The following is a 19,331-nucleotide window of genomic DNA, read 5'->3' on the forward strand; positions in this document are numbered from 1 at the left end:
ATTCACGGCTATTAGTTAGAATGGATACTAGTCATGCTGCATACCTATTCTCTCTAGTATCAGAGGAGCATGCCTATTATTTTGGGTGCGGTGGAACACGGGAAGGATGGTGCTGCTGCACTCGTCTTGTTAGTGGCTTCCTAGAGGCACCTGGTTGGCCACTGTGTGAACAGACTGCTGGACTTGATGGGCCTTGGTCTGATCCAGCAGGGCCTTTATTATGTTCTTATAGGTTTTCATTCAAACCAAAATATTAACGGCTGTATTGCATATTGTTGCACATAATTCCGAAGCAGAGTCTTAGTTCAAGCTACATTATGTACTTTCTTATAAAACTATGACTCTCTTATCAATAGGAATTTCTTATGATTGAAATATTTTGAATAAAACCCAATTTCCCAGAGAATGCATTTCATGCTAGCTACTGCTATCACAGTGTTTCATTCACAAATGATTTCAACAGGCCGTTTTTAAAAAATTCAAGCTGTACAAATCGATGCTGCTGCTTCTTGGGTGTTACACAGAGTTCACTCCAACAGTTAATAGATTTTTAGAAAGGAAACCATGGACTTAACAACGACGAAGGACATAGAGTCATTTCAGCCAGCCTAGTTAGGTTTTCTGCATTTATTTTAACCCATATTTTCTCTTAATAATTATCTAGCAATAGTTGTTGGAAACAAAAATGTTAAAATGTGACTCCATTTTAAAAAATTATTTAATAAACTAAAGAGCAATCCATACTGACTCACTGTTGCATTCTCTCCCACACAGAATTTTCTATCACCCCCCACTTTATTGCAGCTGGATGAACTACAAAAATAGCCTATGTTCTGAGAGAATTGAAAACACAGTCTGTAAAGGGAAATGTGTGGGATGAAATAAAAGTCGAGCAAGAACAGTAAGAATCAGAGCACTGGTACATTGCTTCCACATTAAACATTAAACTAAGTTTTAAATTTACTTCTCTTTCATAATATCACTGCAAATACATTCCTGAAAGATTCAAAACATATTTTCTTCATAGAACAAGCTTGCATTCAATGGCTGTTTTATAAAGACTATTCATAATAAAGGTTTCCAACAGTGCATTCCTGACCTCTGAGGACGAAAGTACACAGGAGGCTAGGAAGAGGCTGCACCAGCGTTGGGGTCCCCCATGCCGGCATCTGGGCTACTTATGCTGCTGTAAAGTGGCCCCAATGCTGGTAGGGAGGCCTGGATGTCGCTCTCCCAGCGCTGCCACAGCAGTGCCACCCCAGGACACCGGCGAGACTTCTGCCGGCATCCCACCAGTGTAAAGCCCCATGCCAGCATTCCGGGAGGCATTCCGGCATCCCCGGGGGTGTTCCCAGGGCATGCCAGGGGGATGCCTTGTTCCATTTCAGCCCAGCACACTGGTGACAAGAACAGTGGCGCTGCGCCTGCTTTTTAGCCTCGCTGTTCTCTATGGAGCAAAAAGTCCCATTTAAAAAAAAATTCAAGTTTCCGGTGCTGGAAAAACAGGTTAGGCGTTACCACAGTGGCACCTCCTCCCCGCTAACCCCACATGCCGAAAGCTCAGGAATGCACTGTAAGTCTTTATTTCATTCTACAACTCCTTCTTGCCAGAAATGCTGACAAAAGTCTCTTGTGGCTGAATATTTGTAAAATAGAATAAGGTAATCTGAAGTCTATAAATTTAAATTCTGCTAATGCTAATTTTGCTTTGTCTTTCTGACCAGGAGAAAGGGCCCATATACCATTGCAAAGAATGACTATTTCCACCCAAGCTTATTGACACCCCTGTAAGCCCATAAGAATTCCAAAGATCATTAGAATCATCGCAGAACCATCTTGCACCAGTGTGATATTATCCAGAGAGTAATAAATTTTTATTTAATTATAATTTGAGGCCCTTCTAAAAGCTTTCTGTCAATCCTTTGCCTTGCCTCTAATAATTCTTCTTAGGAGAATTTATTGAAGAAGTTGTTGAAGGGCATCTTTTGAATATGAAGTTAAATCACTCAGTATTCTTTACCCTTTTCCTCTCAGGTTTCACCTAGAAGTTCCTTCAGTTATAAATAATCTTCTCTGAGTGACAGAAAGGAGTAAAAACTCAGGATGGTGTCTCTATCTCCTGCTCTGAAGGAGATTTACTTGGAATGGAAGTGTCCCCTTTGGTTTAATTTAGTTCCAATACATGTGCCTCAAATTACAGCTTTAGATGAGACTGAAGCCTTTGATATAATTCACTATGAAGTACTACCTTAATTATAATTATTGTCATTCATTCCCTGAACTGATCTGATGTGTTTTCAAAAAGGGAAGAAAGCAACACTGTCCACAATAAACAAATAAAGTAGCAACTTTACATGCATTGGGCGTCTGTATTTCCTGCAGGCTGTGACATGGGCAATAACGCTTGCATGAGTTTCTTTGCTGACATTAATTCCATTCACTTTGATTATGCACTGTCCAGGTTGGAGGCCAGCCGCTGCCGCCACAGTTCCTTAAAAATAGAAAAGTGACCAAGTTACAAGTTCCTTTCTTTAAAAAAAAAAAGGCTAAAATGTTTGTGTAGATGCAAGTCCATTCAGAACCATACTATACTGAACAAACACTGTGGTTTTGATGTAGAGACATACACAGCATACTGTGATGATCTCTCCTGTTCAAAAACAACTGATGCTATCCAATTCACTAGTGCTGAAAACTCATTTGGGAAGTGGCAACAAATCAATACCATTCCCCCTAAACAGGTCAGCAGCATTGTCAAAGCAAACAATGTTAACCATGTATTCACCGAAGTGAGCCCTTACAAAATAACTACATACACATCCTGGGTGCTAAACATAAATTCCATCTATGCCCTCCATATACCTTTTACATATGTGACCCAATCAAGAAGGCTGACCTGTATAACTTTGCTGGAAGGGACATGCAAATTTTGCAAACAACTAGGATTAGGATTACATATAGGGATTGTCTGATGGTTCTGTACTGTATAAAATAATATTCAATAACATTATAATTATGGTATTAAATGCTTTATTCAAAAAAATAGCAGAATATTAACATCAGCATATATAATTTAAAATAATTTGGTTAATAATAATGTATATCTGAACTTTTTAAAAAAATCTCTTTCAAAAGCTAATGGTGTAGCCTAATCATAATATGAAGTAAGGGCTGCAGAGGTTATGCATGTACTACAACAACAGTAATACTAATGAAAAATAGGTCTTCCCGTTACAAGCAATTACTGCCTGGGCTACAGTTTCTCAAACGAGTTTCTACATAGATCAAGCCACCATGTGGTGAACTCAGCATTTTTGCTTGATGTTTTTGGCAGCTGCTCCATGTAAGTAATCTTACAACATCATGCCCAAAGTCTAAATGTGACAAACCTGCTCCAAAAATGAAGGCTTGTTTTGAATCACTCACCATGAGAAGGCTGTCTCTGGTGGCAAGTATAATGTGTGCACTGATCCTTCCTCTTTGTAACAATTACTTTCCTTATGTAAAAGTAATTCAATTGGTTACTATAAATCAAGCAGTAAACTAGTTATAAAGTATCTAAAAGTATGTGTGTATGTGTAACCCATGTCCTTTTCATTTTTACATTTTATTTCTATTAAAGGTTTAGGGCCTAAGAAACAAAAAGTCACAGAGCACGGGCAGTTAGTAAAGTTGTTCACATATTACCAACTGCAAGAGCCCCACCCCCTCAGTCAGCCTGGCCTGCAGCAAGAGAGGAAGGCCTAGAGACTGACTGAGGCAAAGTGCTGATTTTTTTGCAAGTATGTGATGGGCCCTTGCCTTCAGAAGGGAGGCAGGTGGCAACCAGAGATAGGGATTCTTCCATGGTGGAATGCACTTTCCCTTGAAGCTTGCCTGGCACCTGTGTTGCTTTCTTTTAGGAACCAAGCCGAACTACTACTCTTCACCCAAGCTTTTAATTAAGGGGTTGATTTTTTAACACTACTTTAGCCTGGAAACTGTTATGTTAAGCTGTCTGTGGTCTGTTTTTACGCCATATGTTTTTGTACAGTGATGGGGCTTTTTTAAAGCTGGATTTTAATTAATGTCTTTTAATGTTTTGTTTTTATTGTTTTTTATTTTGTAAGCCACCTCAAGCATTGTCCTGGAGAGGCAACATAAAAACATTCTAAATAAATAAAGTACAGGTGACAATGTAATAAAGGAACAAAGTTATTGAGAGACTTCTCTATGCATTCTGCATGCAACTGGAGTGACGTTTTACTTCAGGTTTTTTGCTGAAAGCTAATATCAGATCAAGCATCAGTGATGTGATTTACTTATTCCCTTGCAGATTGTGTGCATTTTATGGCTCTTATGATCCTAAAAGACATTCATCATTAAAACCATTTAAATCCCAATTCTTACCTCTTCCAACAGCATGGACAACAGAAGGACCAAAGCCTCGTATTTGGAATCCAAGGCCATCCACGGAGTCAGGTATCTTCACTGTCCTGACAGCAAAAGAAACCTCAGGGTAAATGATCCAATGCTAACATGTTTATTGCCATTTGTCAAATTAACAAAAAATTATATCTATTCAAAAATATTCTAAAGCTTCAGAAATACATCACACATAGTCCTTTAATACCGCTTAACTCTTGGTAGAATAATATCTGTAAGCACTGTTGACATTCTTGTTTAATAAACAGGTTATTTGATAATGTTCAAAAATGGCTTGTATGTTTTTTTAAAGACCCTGCATATTTGTGCCTATTGTGTGTGTTTAACAATTTTTCTATATTGTTGACAAAATGTTGTTAAAATGAATAAGTAGATAAATTTAATATTTAATACAGTTATTCAAAAACACTCACTACCAAGAACTTAAATTATTTAAAGCCCCTTTCAGCCATCACTCTCTTCAACCAGTGATCCCCTATCTTCTTTTGCCAGGTATTTGATGTCTAGTACTAAAGGAGCTTCTTCTGTCCTACCAGCATAATATCCATGCCTTTGTAACGCATTTTGATCATCTTTGCAATTTCCTAAATCAAAGGAATAACTTACTCTCTGGGCTTTGTGCTCACAAGCACCCTGAGGGGTTTTCTGCTGCTTAAACATGCTTTCAGAAAGCTATCAACTTCACTGAAGGGTCTCAAAAAAATTAGGTCACCATTAATGGCAAAGATCTTTTTTCCAACTTCCAGTCCTGCCATCTAAGTAAGAAAACAAGGTAAATACAATAAGTTATTTTTAAAAAGACCACTGAACCAACTGATTTTTTTTGCTTGCACAGAGAAAGGCAATGAAAAGTTATTATGTTTTATGCCCACTATTGTGTAATTTACACAATATAGTTTTCCTAAAAGACTAAATTTCTCAACTAAAAGTACAGGTTTTATAAATTCAGGCTACTGAAAGAATGGCTTTGTTTATTTCTATTCATGCAGGCCTCAACAGTTGTAAAATAAAAATTAAATTTGTGCTGGATTATTTTCAAGAGAAATAAAAGGGCTGCACCAGTAACAGGAGGTAAAAATAAGACCAAGGCCAATGGTGTAAAATAGGTAAAAATATATTTTATTACTCAGAATAGAAATTCCTTACATGTTTCACCCAAGGGGCTTTTTCAGGGGAATCTGTAGTTATTTCAATACTCCTTCTATTGAGCATAAATTCTGTAGCAAGTTGCTAATGAAAGAACCTTACTATATACTGGTAGCCATGTTCCCTGAACGCATCTCACAGTGTCCATTTGCTCCTCCCCACCCCCTAGTGGCAGGAAATTAACAGAATCTTTTGCACATTATTACAACAGTACATTAATATAATTATATAAAATGGCCAGTATAAAAAAAAAATTAAAAAGCCCCGGGAGGGCTTTTTCTACTGCTGGGGAAAGGGAACCATGAGGAAACCTGCCTTGTGAAAACCCTGCTGCTGCTGCACTGTATTGGCAGCCACACCAGCAATGGGGAAACCATACAATCGTGTTTCCATGTGGAACACACCTACAGTCTGAGAGACTCAAGTATGAAACCCCAATCTCCAGTGGAAGCTCATTGGGTGACACTTTCTTTCAGCCCAAGGAGTTGTTTGTGTGAGGATAACATGGAAGAAGGGTGAACAATATTGTAAGCACTTTTGGGTTCCCATTAAGGAAAAATCTGCGGTAAAATAAATTTTTACTGTGTATGGCTAGCTCTGTATCTTCAACATTTCTTCTTTTTTACGCAGTACCCAGCTCTCATGTTTCTGTAGCATTTTCACATACCCAACAGCAGTATTTTTCCTGGTCTCCTACAAAATTCTCTGTGTGCTGGTTCATTTCCAGCATAAAGTATATTGTGTCAAGGACCAATGAGTTCATTTATTCCTTTTAGTGATATGAATACAATTAAAACTTAATTTTTGTCAAATTAATTATTACCATTGTTTGGAAATTTATCACTAATAAGATATGATCAATTTCTTGTGGCTCTCCTTTCAATAGTTCCCATATCCTTCTCCACCCCATGCATGAGAAACCTGCTTTAAATTATGATAATATTGGTTCAGCTTAACACTCTGATTTATTATGTTAACTTTTAAAAATCTACATGTTAAATAAAAACATGCTCACAGGCACAAAATCAATTATATTACAGACCTCTCTCTCAAAAACACCATTGCTGTAAAACACAGCAGCCTATCAGCTTACTATTTCAAGTATTCTGAAGGATAAGGATTTAACACACACACACACACAAAAAAAACAATTTTAAACAATGCTGCTATAACACTGCATTCCTGAGAGTTTGGCGTTTGGAGATTGCGGGGAGGAGGCACTGCTGTGGCGCCTCCTTACCCATTTCCCCGGTGCCGAAAACTCAAAAATGTTAAAATTTTAAATGGGACTTTTCACCCCATAGAGAAAAGCAGGCACAGCCTCGCTCTTCTTGCGTACCTGGGGCGAAAGGGGACAGGAGGCTGCCTGACAGCAGCTCCCCCCCACAGAATGCCTCCCGGGAATGCCTCCCGGGATGCCGAGACACCGCCCCCAGAACGCTGGCACGGGCCTTTACACCAGTGGGACTGGCGTCCGGGCCTCCACACTAGCACTGGAGCCACTAACGCTGGCATAAGTAGCCCGGGCAGCCGGCACAGGGGGAGCGAACGCCAGTGCAGCGCCTTCCTGGCCTCCTAATGGCTTTCGCCCTCAAGACTCAGGAGTGCGCTAAATTTAAACATAATTTAAACATTGTAAGGATAATTTAGAGCTACCATACACAGAAAGCCCCAGTGTACACTTGAAGATTCTGCACCAGCAAGACCTTCACAATATATTCACTACTTGAGCAGTTCCGTGCATGTTTCCTACTACACACTCAGAGCTATTTTCCAAACTGAAATGAACAGCAACATTCTATGGCAGTCTCTTCAAAGCACTAAACTAAAATATACAGCATGATTAGGAATTAGCATTTATCACCTCAGCATTCGATCCCTTTTCTACTGCTTTAATTATTGGCATTTTGTTTTTGTCTTCTAAGCCAAAACCGTAGCTTCCTTCAGTTGATTTAATCTGAAAAGGGGGAAAGGTTTGAATTTATATAAAAATAATTTAATAAACCACAAATAAATTAAGCCATCACCATATATATGAGCACATTATATATGAGTTAAAATGTGACTACCTAATACCCTGTGTTCCTATGAACCTCCATCAAGTGCAAGAATTATTGCCACCGGAAGGCTTTCAGAATTTTTTGATATCTATAATTGCTATTGTGCTATTTCAACAATGTATTGCTACAATTGCTTAAAGTAGCAGCTTTCATTTTTAAAAAAAATAAAAGGCAGCATGTTTCCCCTATAATTCCATAAAAGTAAGGAAATAGGGACTTCCTGTATTAAAAATGAAATTAAGTGATTGTGACAATATATCTTCAGAATATTAGATCCCAATAGTAATTAACTGTTTTTTTAAAAAAACTCCAAAAGTCGTCCAGTGGCATGGCAGGAAAAAAGGCTGCAGGAAAAGCCATTTACACTATCCTGCACTGTTAGGAAAGAATACTGTGAAGCAGCTTGTCAAATATCCATAACGAACAGTCAACGAAAAGTCAAACTGGTCTTTGAAAAATCAGCTCCTTGTTCATCACTGGTAAATAGGACATGGGCCAAACCAGTAACTGTTCAAGTATTCCTAATAGCATTGTTGTATGGACCTGCTTCAATGGCATAGGTGTGTTCTCAAACTGTAGGTGGGGCTCAGGTGCCTCACTTCCCATCTGACCATAGAACCATGTTGGCGAACCTATGGCACACGTGCCATTTCCGGCACGTGTAGCCCTCTATGCCGGCACGCAGCTCTCTCCCTCTCTTTCAGCTGAGCTGCGGCCAGCACGAGAGAGGAGCACAGCGAGGGACCTCCCCACAAACGGCCGGGAGACAGGAGGACGAGCGAGGGGGAGGCGAGGGGAGGCGGAGACACACGCCGTCAGCTTCTGAGCGGCCCGCCGGCCAGCTGGGCGTCAGACGAGCGCTGGCGGGGCGGAAGGCGAAGGGTCAGCCGCAGCTCAGCTGTTTGTCGGCGCCGCTTGCCTCTCCAGCTCTGCCCTGCCCACCCCCACTCTGCTGCTGTTCCCCACCGGCGCCTCCGGGGCCGGGCTGGGTGCGGGGCCCACACACGGCCAGGCCCAGGGGTAGCTCGGATTGTGCTCGGGCAGGGCTGCCAGCGGGGTCACCTCCGTTGGGGCGGCGCTGCCATCAGGGGCCGCAGGGCTGGGCCGCGAGGGGCAGCGGGGCCAGGGGCCCCGGGAGCAGCACTAGCGGTGCCGTGGACGGGGCAGGCAGGGTGCTCCTCTGCTTGCGACAGCAGGAGCCTTTCTGCGTGGCGGCTGCACTGTGCTCCCTTCGGAGGGGGAGGGCATGCCAAGCCTAAAGCTGGGCTGAATTGCTGTGTTGGCAGTTGGCGGTGGATGAGTGGGTTTTGGGTTGCAGTTTGGGCACTCGGTCTCTGGAAGGTTCACCATCACTGCCATAGAAAGTTACAAGTAAAGGTGACATCTAATTTCAACTATGTGGCTCTGCAGATGACTAGGGATACTATTTCAGCTTCTAGGCCACCAGTGAACAGGGGTCAATAGAATCCCATTCTGGTTCTATACTCAGGCCTGGATCTTCAGTTTGTGCAACTCATTCAGGCAGATGGCCAAGCTGTTTTCCTGCCTGCTTAAGCTGTCTCACTTACCCACTTACTGAATATATTGGCAAAATACAAAAATACAAATACCCATGCAAATGCACACTTTTTAAAACACTTACCAACAATGATTTGGCTATTACATTTTCCACTACTTTTAAATCATGTTTCATGAGTCTATGCTTCATGTTTGAGCCTTCCATTTCTTCATCCGCGAAAAAACGAAAGAGCAGAGGTTCATCTTTGAACTCACTTTTTTCCAGTACTGTTTAATGCACAAATAAAACATTAATTTATCTTGTATCACATATGCCTTTTACTTCATACATGGTAGAATTTGGTAATGATTCCATCTATGTGCTTTATTCCTAGGCTTGGAATATTAATGGATTCTTGCAGTGCTCACCTGCAAAGAGCTCTGCTTCATCTTGCACTGTATTTTGAGCCACAGAAGAGTCTCATCCTGCTTCCCTCCCCTAATGTCCCCTTCCCCTTCTCCCAAACTCATCTGAGGTCAGAAGAGGCATCAGAATGGGTCCTCTATCAGGAGGCCCCTGAATCCCTACCTCCACCTCTCAATATTACCACAGCAGTGTTTTTTTGTACAAGGAACCCTGGGAAATATGGCCCAGACTCAAGAGACCTGAAGAACTATTTTTTACCAGGCACCTTGGTGTCTAGTGTGCTATTGTTGCAGCATTTGGCACTAGAGGGAAGAGGACAAACATGGGGGAGAAGGTGACAGAGACCTCCAGAAAGAAAGCTAGTTTCCATTGTCCCAATTGGTAAGTTTGGGGGAAGAAAGTAAAAGTTCTTGGATGGGTGAGGGGTCAAAGGCTTGCAGGGCAGACTGGGGTGATGGATTCAAACTTCAGAATTAGGTCTGTAAAAGAATGAGCTATTTTCCATTTAGTTTGGGTGGGGGGTCCAGCCTGCTAATCATGACTTGAAAATGGAAAAAAAATTATCCATTTCTAAACATTGATTAGTCACGCTGGGGAAGCCAGCGTGGTGCAGTGGTTAAGAGTGGTGGTTTGGAGCGGTGGACTCTGATCTGGAGAATTTGGTTTCATTCCCCACTCCTCCACATGAGCAGCGGAGGCTAATCTGGTGAACTGGATTTGTTTCCCCCACTCCTCCACATGAAGCCAGCTGGGTGACCTTGGGCCAGTCACACAGTCCCGCCTACTTCACAGGGTGCCTGCTGTGGGGAGGTGAAGGGGAGGTGATTGTAAGCTGGTTTGATTCTGCCTTAAGTGGTAGAGAAAGTCGGCATATAAAAACCAACTCTTCTTCTTCTTCTTCAAAGCTGAAAAGTAATTGTTGCACAAAACTCTGTAGCAGAGAAAAGCTGGTTTTTGTTCAGTGATCTCTGGCCATTTTCCATGTACTGCCTAGTACCTGGTAAGTGCAAGAATTCTTGGAAAGAACACTGAACTGCATGTAGCAGTTAACACTCCCCTCCCAATAACCGAAGGAGCACCTGTAGCTTTAAGAAACAAATGCTCAGTGGCCCTTACTTGGCAACCACAATAGTACTGCTGGGCCTTTAAGCCTTGGGTTCTGTCAGTAAAGGGCAGGGGGAGGGAGCAGGGCCCTTTCTAAGGCTGTTTCCAAGCTCACTGGATGAACTTGGGCCAGTTACACATTCTTGAGGATAAAATGGAAAAGAGAATGTATTTAAGCTGCTTTGGGTTCACATTGTGGGGACCCATTGGAATAGAAATTTTAAAATATAGCTGAAGATGAGAAGCAGATGAAGGGTTGTTCCTTGGTGGATGGAAAGAAGGAAGCAAGGAAAGGTGAGGCCTTGGATGCTGCCAGGAGGAGGGAAAGAGGAAATAATATGGGGAGGGAAAGTGAGGTGTCCTTCTCTAGTCCTTGCAGGTTCCCAACCATACAACTGGACCTGTCCCAGACCAGTAGCCAGCACTACATAACTGGGCCAGAGTTTTGCCAGGGTGAGGGAAGGAAGGAAAGCTCAAGACGGAGCAGATAAAGATAGGTTGGCCCTTGGTTGGGAAGGAGAGAAGGAAACAGGAAAGGCGGGAAGGCTATGGGGACTTTTAGGAAAGGGAAGGAGGAAAAGTTAGGGGAGGGGGAACGAGATGCCCTCACAAGTCTTTCCAAGTTCCTGACTTGTAAATATTTAATACAATGGTCAACACAAGGAACACTGTACCTCAAAAACAATCAAGCCTGTGCATCATCTTTGTCTACTATGTGATACTGATGCACAAAAGCATCTCTTAAATTAGGACATTAATACTGTACAAATTTCCTTCTTCAGTACCTGGCATCTAATTCAAGAACTCCAAATTAAAGCCAAAATCATCCTTCATTGTAGCGCAGTATGTGATTGAAATTCAAGTTTTATGCTTAGTCATCAATTGATTCAGAAACCCAGAACTAGTGTGTTTAAAAATGCTTTTCACATGTGCCCACCAACAGTGGGCAAAGGGCTGAACAGCCATTTAAATAGCATGGTATAAATTAATTCAATCTAAACCTGTTGGGTGGGAATTGCTTACCATGGTGCATAAATCCATTGTCACAAAGTGCTGTTCCAAAAATCATTGCTTCTTCTCTTGTCCTGCAATCCCCCTATAAATAGTACAAACATCAATACAGACATCTTAGGCTGCAATTTAAAATAAAACTGAGACTGCGTATCTTTTTGTAGCATATGTAGACATTGGATTGCACATAAATCTCTGCTATTTTTGAAGCCTAATATACAGAACTGTTGGACTTATGCCAGAATCAGACTGCCACAAAATTAACAACTTATTACTAACCAATAAGAGTTGGTTTTTATACCCTGATTTTTCTAAGGAATCTTGAACCAGCTTAAAATTACCTTCCCTTCCTCTACCCACAACAGACACCTTGTGAGGCTGAGAGAGTTCAGAGAGAACTGTGACTAGCTCAAGGTCAACCATCAGGTTTCATGTGTAGGAGGGAGAAACCAACCCGGTTCACCAGGTTAGAGTCAACCGCTCATGTGGAGGAGAGAGGAATCAAACCCGGTTCTCCAGTTTAGATATTTCTATACCTAGTATCTCCTATTTTTAAAACCATACACCATTGGTGCTCATGATTATTTGTTCAAATACTCTCACATAAAATATGGGCTAGTTCTTCAGTATCATAAAGTAACTCACTAAAATACTTATAACTAAGCCCATGAATGATGTCCCTCAGAACGACTTGCCTGTGGGTTCACAGGTCCAGAGGAATATCTGCCTGTAGGTTAGTTGCTGCACGATGGTATCTCAGAGCTACAAGAGCTGTAGGATAATATTTTGTGGGCCAGGAACAGACTATATGGCTTATATATAGTCTCAACTAAAACCTGCATCTGTGGCACCTTGTTAAAACTGAAGCGTGAAGTGCATGTTCTATGTCTTGAAGATGTTTTCTTTCAATGACACATCCCTGAAAATTCCTTTATTGCATTTTTATGTTGCCCCAGTTAATTTTCAATATTTACAGTTCAGTAAATAGATTTATTTCAACTAAGGTGCTATTTTCTAGAAGATACAAAGTAAGTTAAATTAGTTTGGTGTGAAACTTAAAAAAAAAGAGCTTCCTATATCCACAGAACACTTCTTTAAGAAGAATGGTAAGGTCACAGAACATTCACTGCTAAGATATAAGATGGAAAAAGTTCTACATTTATTATAGCAGTAAGTATACTTCCATACACTTCTGTGCTAGTACACATGTATCAGAAAACAGTCCTACCTGAGCAATTAGCCAGTCTATCAATTTATTAGCCATCACTACAGATTTGTAGGTCCTTAGATGATAATCTTTATCTCTATTTAGGAAAAAAAGACAAACATATTTTGCTCTCAAACAGACATATTTAACATTTGTTGAATGTTCTATTTAATACAGTCTGTAGTTAATCTGAACAGACCTTTATGCTGTCCAGAACATTTAAAAACATTTCTGTTTCCATTACCTTTTGTAAATAAGTTTGATTAAAAATATTAAGGATATGCCAGTCATTCAACCTGCAAGATTCGCAGGGGGAATCTTGCTCACTGCCTCCCCCACTCTGCCTTCCTGTCTGCCCCCACCACCACTCTGTCTAACCACCCACCTTTTCCCTATCCCCCTATCTGCCATTCTGCAGAGAGCAGAGTGTGGGGTGGAAGTGGGCCCCACTCATTCCCTTTCCCCTGCCCACCTGCAGCACTTCCGCCTATCTAACTCTCATGGCGATGACAGCTCCCCCCTCCACCTCTGTCTCCCTCAGGATCTCGTATCTCCTCTGTTTTGGCAGATGTATTCCCCCCCCCCCTTCATTTTAAAAAAAACTTGTACGATTTTTCTGGTGTTGCCACTTCAGTGACAGAGAGAAGCAGGATGGCTCCCACTCTTCCTCCCCCATCCGCAGAAGAGAGATGGCAGTGGAGGGCCTGGCCTTGGTGGGGGGGCAGCAGGGCCTCCCACTCCTCCTCCCCTGCCAACCTACCTGCCCACCTGCCTGTCGAGAAAAGGCAGTGGGGCTGGTGTCAGTGGCAGAGTCTCCAGCAGCTCCTCTCCATCCCCCCATACATACCCAGTTTACATTGTCTGTACAAGGTCAGACAATGCGCCTGTGTTGGGGGAGATTTAACTTCTTCTTCATTGGAGGGGGGACTAGCTCTAGAGAAGAATGCTCCCTCTCTGTCCTCAATCTTTGGATCGATCAATTCACATGAGAGCCAAGTTCACTATTAGATATATGACTATAATTCACAGTGATATATGACTAGCGAGGCTTGTGCAGGGGATCCCATCCTTTTTGTTCCCTCCCTCATTGGGGCACCCACTTGTCCCACTCCCCTGCAGAGCTGACACCTGTCTGGCAAATGCAGCTCCAGCTTTGGCTCTCCTCCTGTTTCCCCCTTTTGTAACTTGGGAAGGGATCCAATCCTACCCACCCACCCCCACCTACAAGCCAGCCACTTCCTGGCCAGCCCATTGAGCAGCAGCACTGCCGCCACTGCCGCCACCTGCCTGGCTGATGTAGTGGTAGGAAGCCTTTGGTGGAATCCTCTCCCTCCCCCTCCAGCCTATCTAGCTCAAGTGACAGAGAGCAACTCCTGGTCCTCCCCATCGGCATTACTGCCTCCTCAGTGCCAGTGGCTTCTACCTCCCCTCCCCCTGACTACCTGGCTCAGGCTGGAGAGGGGCAGCTCCAGTGGCTCTTTCTCATCCCAGGCCACCAGCCTGCAAAGAAGAGGCCACAGTGCAGGTGTTGTCATTGGCAGCTACGTCCCAGTAATTGTAGGAACATTGTGTGCGCAAAGGCAGACAACATTCCTCTTTTCCTAGTGTGTCTGTGCATAAATCTTGTTCTGTTTGAAGTTGCTATAATTCTCTCGTTTGTAACAATACCAGACTGATATTTACAACATCACCAATACTCTAACATTTAGCCCAGTATACGTGGATAGCAGTTACAGCCAATCTTCCAAAAAGAAGCTCTGAAAGCCAGACTCACCTTACCACTGGAGTAAACAGACTGTGCAGACGATAGTACAATCTCACACCCTGTTAGAAATACAGGTAAACTTAACACTAAACATACATTTATCAAGTAAAATCATACAAGTAAACATACATCAAGTAAAATCAATACACATACTGACAAAAAAATTAATCCAAAATACTTATTCAAAATATTACTTTGAATTGTTTATTTAAAATATTTACTTGAACCTCTCATGCCTCAATGCAGCTCAAAAGTAAAAACAATAAAATCATAAAAGCCAACCATAAAATTATTTGTATTAAATCATAAAAACAATGTAGAGTGACATAAAAGCAAAGCAAACCTCATAGGCACCAAAATACACACATATCAATTGATCAGCTGACTAGCACAAAGGCTTTTATTGTATACAATAACAAGATTTTTCAACTGTCTTGTCACATGAAGCTGCCTTTTAGTGAATCAGACCATTGATTGATTGAAAAGGTTTTTTATAGTAAGAGTTGTTCAACAGTGGAATCAGCTACCTAGGGAGGTGGTGAGCTCCCCTTCACAGGCAATCTTTAAGCAGAGACTGGACAAACACTTGTCAGGGATGCACTAGGCTGATCCTGCATTGAGCAAGGTGTTGGACTAGATGGCCTGTATGGCCCCTTCCAACTCTTATGATTCTGTGATTCTATATGACCTTTCAAGGTCTATGTTGTCTTCTCTGACCAGCAATGGCTCTCCAGCCTCTCCAGGGTATCAGGTACAGGTCTTTCAGATCACCTCCAACCTGCTGTATTGAAATGAATTGAACCCACGACCATCTGCACACAAATCAGATGGTCTACCACTGAGCCACAGCCCCTCCTCCCTGCCACATGTTTCTTCTGACTGTGCTTCCTGTGTTACAGTTTCACACAAGCAAGCTGATTCATGTGCGAGGATTCATGTGTATGTATTTTTAATGTAACAGTTACTGGACAAGTGTTTTGTTTTCACTCATGCTCATAAAAACCAGAGGCTGCTTCTGCTTGCATCCATTTGAAAAACAATCTTGTCCAGACATTTTCAACAAATTAAATGGGATTCATGTTGAAGTGACTGAAAATCTTTAAGAATAGTTTATACTCGAATTGGCTTTTAAATATTTCAGCACCTGAAGAACATGAACAGTGAAATCCTAAGAACACGTTCTGAAAGTAAGCCCCACTGAATAGACCTAAGTAGGATTCTGAATACACCTGCTTATGACAGCATTAGAAATTCTGCAACAGTGCACTGAAAACTAGTAAACTGTATCATGGCATCCAATTCAAAATATACAAATGATCCTGTAAGCAAAAGAGCTAAATAGGGGGATGAATATTTACTGACAGATACTGTTGGTCAGTACTGGACTACAGGGATAGCCAAAGATATACGGTATATTGTGTTGTCTGGTGAGTAACCAATAATACTCAACATGGACTTTGAGACAAGACAATGGCATCACCAGCTTTCATTGGGTACTTGGGTGTATGCACTGTGGAGCTCTAGCCTGCCCTGTTCTCTAACCAGTAGTACTCCAGTGGACTACTGTCCTGTAAAATATCATGCTGCTTTTTGTCTTTTGGATTGAAATGACATGAATGCCTGAAACTCAAGATCAATCATAACATGCTTTCTAGAACTTCAAGAAATAAGTATCATAATTTACTCATTGAAAGGAAATCAGCCACCAATCAGACCTAAAAAAAATCTTCCCAGATTCCAAATATTATCTACATTTCCTACATGAAATAAAAAAGATTGAGGCATTGCATTAAACTGCACTAAACTTTCCCAGTCCACGAGCCATCTTGTATGTTCCATGCAGTGGTATAATGTTCACATAAAAGTTATTGGATATCGTAATTTTATCAAGTGTGTGTGTGTTAAGTGCCGTCAAGTCGCTTCCCTATGAATCAATGTCCTGCAAAAATGTCCTATCTTTGACAGCCTTGCACAGATCTTGCAAACTGAGGGCTGTGGCTTCCTTTATTGAGTCAATTTCACATATATACAAAGGATCATTTGCTTGAACCAAGGATTATAATCAAACATTATATGCAAAATTTAACTCTCCCTTCATCAGAGCTTGTCTCAAAAGCTTATACTCCCATAATTTTATACTCCCATAATTTGTTTGGTCTCTAAGGTGCTACTGGACTTGAATCTACTTGTTCTACTGCAGACCAACATAGCTTGCCTCTGAAACTGACCAAGGTCACTACTAAGTTTTTAATCATAATACCTGTATCAGAAAAAAAATTAATACTAAAACAAAATACTTATACCTTGGAAATTAGATCCTGCATTTCATTTCTTGGGTAGTATGTGCCATCATCATAACGAAATCTGTACAGCATGTGCTCAGGCTTGAATTGGTGCTTATCGGTAACTAAAAAAATCAAACATAAAATTACTTGAAAAATTCTACCATTCTATCTCATCAAGGAAATTAGTTCATTACCTCAGCCATTCCAACATATCTGTGTTCTAAGGGCTTGTAAAATTTTTCATTCTGGCAACCTACTAATTTTATATCTTAGTGCATTCTCTGCCAATATCCCGCAATATCAATCTATCAGTTTTTGTATTAAATTCATTTACCTAGTGCCTCATAATGGAAAGATCCTTAGCTTGGATTTTATTTTGGTGTCCCTTACACCAACCTGATTTTCACAAAATGTAGGTATTTTATTTTATTTTAAACATTTTAAGATGCCTTTCCACTGCAAGGCAGCAATCAAAACATTAAAAACAAAATTAAAACACACATAAATATAAAACACAACTAGAACATGTAAACACATGGGATCAATAAGCATCAGTGAGAGAATAACAGACAAAACAAGGCTAGCCTGATCACATCAGCTCTTGGAAGCTAAGCAGGGTCAGCCCTGGACAGTACTTGGATGGGTGACCTCCAAGAAAGTCCAGGGTTGCTATGCAGAGGCAGACAATGGCAAACCACCTCTGAATATCTCTTGCCTTGGAAACCTACGGGGTTGACAGCTATTTGACCCGGGGGGGGGGGGGAGAGAGAGAGACTTGTAACCAAATCGTTGCTACAAAACACCAATCTACAGAAACTTTTTGAACTGACTACAGAGCTAGTAAGTAGAATATTAAGAACACTGAGAAATGAAGAAGGTAGCAACAGCAAAAATAACTGTATGCAGCATCTGGAGATGTTTAAGTGGGTGGGCTGCAAAAGAGGAAGCAAGAAACTGCATGCTGTCCATCCATTGTCTATTGCCTTTTCAGAAATTTAGATTATTTATTAATCTCTCCGATTAAAATTAATTAACTGGCTTTACGGAATGAAACACTCTGTTGTACTTATAGGAAACTGGCATTTATTAACTTGGATTTCTTATGAACAGGGCAAAATATCTAAAAAGAGAGATGGGCCCACTAATGAATGGCTAGAATTTATCCATGACACCAAACTTGCCATGCAATTCTGTGTGTGTAAAGTGCCATCAAGTCGCAGCCGACTTATGGCGACCCTTTTTTGGGGTTTTCATGGCAAGAGACTAACAGAGGTGGTTTGCCAGTGCCTTCCTCTGCACAGCAACCCTGGTATTCCTTGGTGGTCTCCCATCCAAATACTAACCAGGGCTGACCCCGCTTAGCTTCTGAGATCTGACGAGATCAGGCTAGCCTGGGCCATCCAGGCCAGGGCCATGCAATTCTAAGCAGAATTATAGTAAAGTCAGTGATCTTAGATTGGTGTAGTTCTGCTTAGGATTGCACTGTTAGAAATAAATATTTAAATTAAATACATGCATACACAGTTGTATGTGCATACATAATCACTTATATGTATTGCTATTTTCATTTATATCTTGCTTCCTAACCAAGGGTCTGAAGTGACTTAGAATCACAGAACGTAAAACAACACAGATATTGCAATGAAAAATCATTAAACTAAGCAACAACATAGTCCTAAAAATATATAATTTTTTAAACCATTTAAAAGCAACAACAGCATGTAGCTGTTTCAGATCCTCATATAACCTCTCCCAGCAACTTTTTGCAGATATTATATACCATAAAGATAAAGATAAAGGTCCCCTGTGCAAGCACCGGGTCATTCCTGACCCATGGGGTGACGCCACATCCCGACGTTTACTAGACAGACTTTGTTTGTGGGGTGGTTTGCCAGTGCCTTCCCCAGTCATCTTCCCCTTACCCCCAGCAAGCTGGGTACTTATTTTACCGACCTCGGAAGGATGGAAGGCTAAGTCAACCTTTTTTTTTTTTTTTGAAATTTTTTATTGGTTTTTATAATATAAATTTTCCATGTTAACAAACAACAATAAAAGTAATATAAAAAACTAAATCATAAGTAATGTTGTTATAATTATTTAAATGCTAAATAAAAATAAAAAATAAAGGAAACTTTATTGACTTCCCCATCACCTCCGTCCGCCTCTTAATGAAGTATTCTATCCCATCGTGATATGGTCTGATCTTAATTATTCTTATATCTCAATTAAGTTTCAAGAGTCAACCTTGAGCCGGCTACCTGAAACCGACTTCCGTCGGGATCGAACTCAGGTCGTGAGCAGAGCTTTTGACTGCAGTACTGCAGCTTACCACTCTGTGCCACGGGGCTCTTATTATATACCATAGCACCTCAGAAATTACTTCCATGTAATTAAGCAGGCCTGA

The 19,331-nt window shown here is 41.2% G+C and overlaps 1 protein-coding gene across 2 annotated transcripts in view; it reads right to left on the reverse strand.

The window, feature by feature from the left end:
- PREX2 (phosphatidylinositol-3,4,5-trisphosphate dependent Rac exchange factor 2) overlaps positions 1-19,331 on the reverse strand; it is a 147,326-nt gene that overhangs the window by 69,474 nt on the left and 58,521 nt on the right. For both annotated transcript variants that reach the window (XM_056854475.1, XM_056854474.1), the window contains exons 12-20: positions 16,946-17,049; positions 14,652-14,701; positions 12,899-12,974; positions 11,683-11,755; positions 9,274-9,416; positions 7,436-7,528; positions 5,032-5,180; positions 4,390-4,475; positions 2,355-2,491 (exon numbers count right to left, since the gene is read on the reverse strand). In XM_056854475.1, coding sequence (XP_056710453.1) covers positions 2,355-2,491; positions 4,390-4,475; positions 5,032-5,180; positions 7,436-7,528; positions 9,274-9,416; positions 11,683-11,755; positions 12,899-12,974; positions 14,652-14,701; positions 16,946-17,049 — 911 coding nt within the window. The remainder of the gene's footprint in view (positions 1-2,354; positions 2,492-4,389; positions 4,476-5,031; positions 5,181-7,435; positions 7,529-9,273; positions 9,417-11,682; positions 11,756-12,898; positions 12,975-14,651; positions 14,702-16,945; positions 17,050-19,331) is intronic.

This window comes from Euleptes europaea, chromosome 8 (assembly GCF_029931775.1).
Source record: "Euleptes europaea isolate rEulEur1 chromosome 8, rEulEur1.hap1, whole genome shotgun sequence".
Classification (NCBI taxonomy): Eukaryota; Metazoa; Chordata; class Lepidosauria; order Squamata; family Sphaerodactylidae; genus Euleptes; species Euleptes europaea.